Raw genomic sequence first — 6101 nt, forward strand, 5'->3', positions numbered from 1 at the left:
CGCAATTCCGAGCTAGCTTTTTTTCCTGTGCTAAGAGTGACGAAAACATACATATACAACACAATTTGTCGTGAATCAAATCACCAAATAGTCTTACCAAATGCGTGAGAGAATAAAAAAGAAACAAAATTAAATTTGAAGGTAATTCCTTTGTGCACGGCAATAATTATCGTATTCACAGTTTCGCGAATTACGCTACGTCTGCGTTTTAATGTGACTATAAAGTAACTTTATTTTTTGCTACTAAATTTATTTTGTAAACAAAAATGCGAAAGTCTCGGCGATATGCTAATAATGTACGTACCTGAAATCTGGGTGTGATTAAACTTTATATTTATTTGAAAAACTAGTCCTAACCTATACAGTCTAGTATTACTTACTCTGCGTTGTCATGCTACAGACGAATAGCCAAATGACAGCTGGTGCTTTAAAGGTGAACTAGGTGATGTTTACATAGATAATACACAATATCTAAGGATGTTTAAAAGTTCATTTGTACAGGAAAAAAATATGTATCAATTTCTACGGTTATTAGTTTTAAACCAGTGAAATTGGGATAAATACGAGAAATTTTGCTGTCATTTCAAAGACAAACAAATAACGTAATAATTCGAAATAAATTTACTTTTGGACAACCACATTGAGAATTAAATTTCTTTGTTAATAGTTTCACGAGAATATTTTTCATGTTTTGTCATTGCGTACTTTATTTAGGTATGTTGTTTTAAAATACGACTATTGTTTCTCAAGAACCGAAAGTGAGATTTGGATGCAAAACTTTTAAATGAAATATAATTTTCTAGAGACATGAATCCTTCTCTCGTATTTATTTTAAGGCAAGATATTATTACAAAAACCAGAATAAAATATTACTCTATTGAGAATGCACTTTGTTTTCCTTATGAAGACCGAAACAGGTTTGATAGGTACTGTTTGGTGTTATCGAGATGACGTCATCGAGAATATTGGCCTCAGAAACATGTTCCGAAGTTCACCTCCGCGTTGTTGTTGATTTTTGTCGTTTCGCATTTCGTTTAGTGTAAAATTAAGTTAATAAAAACTGTGTTTTATTTCTATTATTTTATAACAAAATAATTAGAAATATATTGATAAATAATGCGCAGAACATGTAAACCGAATTCTTAGCTGATCAAAATCGAGCCAATATCAATATTTAATTTTGACGTATTTCAATAGTTAGTTGAACTACTTAAATTCGGCATGTTATGTTGTTTTTTCTTAATGCCCGAAATTACATTCATTGGTCTTTCTAGAACTTTATATATCCGTACAAATCACTCATGCGTTCAACAGGTGCACCGCCTCACGGAGCACATTCTTGTGGGGCTTAATCGACCAAAACCGTTATACACGGGAGCTCTCTTCTTCGACGTCGCAAAAGCGTTCGACAAAATCTGGCACAATGGTTTGATTTTCAAACTATTCAACATGGGCGTGCCGGATAGTCTCGTGCTCATCATACGGGACTTCTTGTCGAACCGCTCTTTTCGATATCGAGTCGAGGGTACCCGCTCCTCCCCACGACCTCTCACAGCTGGAGTCCCACAAGGCTCTGTCCTCTCACCCCTCCTATTTAGCTTATTCGTCAACGATATTCCCCGGTCGCCGCCGACCCATTTAGCTTTATTCGCCGACGACACGACTGTTTACTATTCTAGTAGAAATAAGTCCCTAATCGCGAAGAAGCTTCAGAGCGCAGCCCTAGCCCTAGGACAGTGGTTCCGAAAATGGCGCATAGACATCAACCCAGCGAAAAGTACTGCGGTGCTATTTCAGAGGGGAAGCTCCTCACGGATTTCCTCCCGGATTAGGAGGAGGAATCTCACACCCCCGATTACTCTCTTTAGACAACCCATACCCTGGGCCAGGAAGGTCAAGTACCTGGGCGTTACCCTGGATGCATCGATGACATTCCGCCCGCATATAAAATCAGTCCGTGACCGTGCCGCGTTTATTCTCGGTAGACTCTACCCCATGATCTGTAAGCGGAGTAAAATGTCCCTTCGGAACAAGGTGACACTTTACAAAACTTGCATAAGGCCCGTCATGACTTACGCGAGTGTGGTGTTCGCTCACGCAGCCCGCACACACATAGACACCCTCCAATCCCTACAATCCCGCTTTTGCAGGTTAGCTGTCGGGGCTCCGTGGTTCGTGAGGAACGTTGACCTACACGACGACCTGGGCCTCGAATCAATTCGGAAATACATGAAGTCAGCGTCAGAACGATACTTCGATAAGGCTATGCGTCATGATAATCGCCTTATCGTTGCCGCCGCTGACTACTCCCCGAATCCTGATCATGCAGGAGCCAGTCACCGTCGACGCCCTAGACACGTCCTTACGGATCCATCAGATCCAATAACCTTTGCATTAGATGCCTTCAGCTCTAATACTAGGAGCAGGCTTAGGGACCCCGGTACCCGTACTCGTCGAACTCGACAAAGAGGTCGACGTGCAACCTAACCCATGCATCAGCCCGCTGAGTTTCTCGCCGGATCTTCTCAGTGGGTCGCGATTCCGATCCGGTAGTAGATTCATTCGCGAAGCAGCTACTCTTGAGTTGTTAGGTCTCCTTCGGAGGCGCTCGGGTAGCTGTTAGCAAATCCCACCCCTCCTGGCTGAGCCTTTGCTCGCCCACCTGTCCTGGTGAAACTGGAAAGGCCTCCGGGCCACCAGTAATCCTTCAATCATAAAAAAAAAAAAAAAAAAAAAAAAAAAAAAAAAAAAAAAAAAAAAAAAAAAAAAAAAAAAAAAAAAAAAAACTTTATATATATATTAACAGGCTAATTATTGAAATACGAAGGGGCAATTTTTTTAGCCACGATGGATGAATGAATAATCACTAATAGATACAATGACGTCACTGTTGGGACATGAGGTCGATCTTTCAATTTGATTGCTTAACGGCGTTCGTAATTTATTGCTTAATTCTCATTTTTATCTTAATAATAAGTAATTTTGAATAATATTTGCACGCCGACCTGGTAGAAACACGCTGTTCTATAAAATAACTATCAAGTATCAACACAACTTTGTAAACCATGTTTTAGCTAATAAAGTTTGATTTGATTTGATTTGATAATAATTAAAAATAGTATTCAATCTAAAAAACGGATGAGCGTTATGGCGCTGGTAATTACGTGATTCGCGTTTAATACTTGTGTGTGTGTAAGTGTGAAATTTAATTGTTTCAGTGTGCCGTGCGGTGGCAAAAGAGACTTATCAAATATTGATCACGAAAAACGATGTGATGTCATATCTTATTTTAATCGTACAATATTCTGACTCACGTAACTAATGGTACAACATAACTAAGCGTATTAGAATGAATAGAAACTTTCTAATACACTTAGATCGGAACAAAATTATTCTTTCACTGTTGTGTAATATTCATCGGCAAATAACGATCGTTATCTAAGGCGCCACAAAAAGTACTATTACGTTATCAAGTCGATATAATCGGCTTGTAATAAAGTATTGATTGAAAGTAAATATGACCTAAGAAATATACCTTAATATTATGATTGTAAACCCAAAAGGATTATGGTTAATTATATGGATTATGTTTCTGGCTGTGTGGCGTTCGTCCTAGGATAGGACCATCCCATCTCTTCCTGTGGATGTCGGGGAAAACGGCAAAGGGATTTAGTGGAGAACAAGCAACCGCGTTGTGTGAGTATTATTAAATAATCGCAATCGCCAACCGGCATTTACTGGTAGTAGTTTACTAGTAGGAGTGTATTGCAAGCCCGCGCGGGTACGTACAACCATCCTGCCCATTTCTGCCGCAAACCAATCATACTATACGGTTCCAAGAGTGGGATAGCCGTTGTGTACTTTAAGTTAGATTTGATCATATATCCCAGAGAGGATGGTGACAATAACGTTGTGATTTATACACTCTTCGGTGATACACTTTAGACCACGTCAAAATCTAACCTAATCTGCCTGAAGGATTTGAACACGGCATAGTCGCTCAATATGTGTAAACCAGGCGTCTTACCCTTTAAGCCACGGTGACTAACAGATAGTACTTTAAGAATAATATACATATAAACCTGATGTGTCACTATAAATGTCTAAAGTATAACAAGAGATGGGAGAATAATTGCTGATAATTAAAAAAAAAAACTAAAATCATAGTCATAAATTGAGTAAGACAATCAGTGTTAACTATCCCAACATAATTCTTGGAAGATCACAAACAATTTTAATGATTACGTAATTAGTTTAACGATTTACTTATCGAGGCAATTGACCGTAATTAAGTATAATTAATTCATAGTATTAGATCATTTGAAAGTCACAGCTTTAAACTACGAGGGCGGGATGATAAGTAACTAGCCTCTACTATTTAAAAAGTTAAACTTTAAAAAATATATATGTCATTTTTAAATTCGTATCTCTGGCTACCTGTGTTCTAAAATTGAATTTGGTGGCGTGAAAATTTTATTGATTTTTTGTCATTTGAAAATATATTTCGTCAAGTGTTTTCAAAATGGATAAAATTGAACAAAGAGCGGTGATAAAGTTTCTTCATATGAAGGGCACGAAAGGGAAAGATATCTATGACGAGTTAAATAATGCTTAGGGTGAATGTGCTCCTTCTTATGCCACAGTAAAAAACTGGGTGGCTGAGTTTAAACGCGGTCGCACATATGTCCAAGATGAAGCCCGCCCCGGACGTCCAAAAAGCGTCACGACTCCGGAGATGGTCGTGAAAGTACATGATATGGTTTTAACAGATCGACGATTGAAGTTATCTGAAATAGCTGATACTACAGGTATCTCAAAAGACCGGGTACATCATATCCTAAGTGAGGAATTAAACATGAAAAAGTCATCGGCCCGTTGGGTGCCGCGATTGCTTACGCACGATCAAAAGAATATTCGGGTGCAAAAGTCAAAAGAATGTCTGGACCGTTTCAGAGTAATAATGCCGATTTTTTACGTCGATTTGTAACAACAGATGAAACATGGGTTCGTTATTACACGCCAGAATCAAAAATTCAATCAAAACAGTGGCCGCAATCGCGATGCCCGGCTCCAAAAAAGCCATGGCTGTAAAGTCGGCTGGAAAAGTGATGGCTTCCGTCTTTTGGGATGCAGATGGGATCTTGATGATAGTTTACCTTCCTAAAGGTCAAAGATTAATGGAGAATACTACGCTAATCTTCTAGATAATTTTCATCAGTGTATTCAGCAAAAACGACCAGATTTGGCGAAAAAAAAATCATCTTCCCGCAAGACAACGCCAGGGTTCACACATGTGTTAAAGCTATGGCAAAAATCAACGAATTGAAGTATGATTTGCTGTCCCACCCACCTTATTCGCCTGATATAGCGCCATCAGACTTCCACTTATTCCCTAAGCTCAAAACTTTTTTGGGCGGACAGAAATTTGCCACAAGTGATGAAGTCATAGGCGCTGTAGAGGAGTATTTTGCAGGCCTCGAAAGAAATCATTTTATGGAAGGCATTACTGCTTTAGAACGAACATGGAATAAGTGCGTTCACGGAGACTATGTCAAAAAATAAATTTAATTTTATCACGAAAAGTTAAGTGTTTTATTGTTAGGATTAGCCTTACTTATCATTCCGCCCTTGTAGTATCTTATTTTTTGGTACTAGTGGAAAGATGAAATAAATATATAAATGAAATAAAGAGAAAATGACTCCATAGAGCGCCTTGTGGTTCAGGGCGAAGTGGAAGGCACCAGACTACGTGGAATGTGACCCATGCGACGGACCGAACAAGTCAAGCCGGCAGTTGGCGATTATTTACATAAGTGTACCAGACTCACCACAGACTGGGATAAGTGGCGATTGCTCGTGAGGCACATAACATCTGTCCACAGCAATAATACTGAATGATGATCACGACCGCTCCGACAAGAGTGATACGACAAAAAAACAATTTTTTTGCGCATTTCTATACTAATATAATATTATAAAGAGGAAAGATTTGTTTGTCTGTTTGTATTGAATAGGCTCCGAAACTACTGAACCGATTTGAAAAATTCTTTCGCTGTTTGGAAGCTACACTATTCCCGAGTGACATAGGCTATAACCTTTTT

General features: G+C 38.8%; 1 protein-coding gene across 1 annotated transcript; it reads left to right on the forward strand.

The window, feature by feature from the left end:
• The first annotated feature begins 5000 nt into the window (after positions 1-5000).
• LOC119629179 (histone-lysine N-methyltransferase SETMAR-like) lies at positions 5001-5562 on the forward strand. The gene is made up of 2 exons (XM_038014219.1): positions 5001-5166; positions 5219-5562. Exons 1-2 carry the CDS (start codon positions 5001-5003, stop codon positions 5560-5562), a joined length of 510 nt encoding a protein of 169 aa, XP_037870147.1.
• Positions 5563-6101: the final 539 nt, after the last annotated feature.

Source organism: Bombyx mori, chromosome 11 (assembly GCF_030269925.1).
Source record: "Bombyx mori chromosome 11, ASM3026992v2".
Classification (NCBI taxonomy): Eukaryota; Metazoa; Arthropoda; class Insecta; order Lepidoptera; family Bombycidae; genus Bombyx; species Bombyx mori.

Coding starts and splice junctions, on each gene's coding strand:
- LOC119629179 (XM_038014219.1), top strand. CDS start 5,001: ATGGGTTCGTTATTACACGCCAGAATCAAAAATTCAATCAAAACAGTG. Junction 5,167..5,218: donor GATAGTTTACCTTCCTAAAG/GTCAAAGATTAA, acceptor AATTTTCATCAG/TGTATTCAGCAAAAACGACC.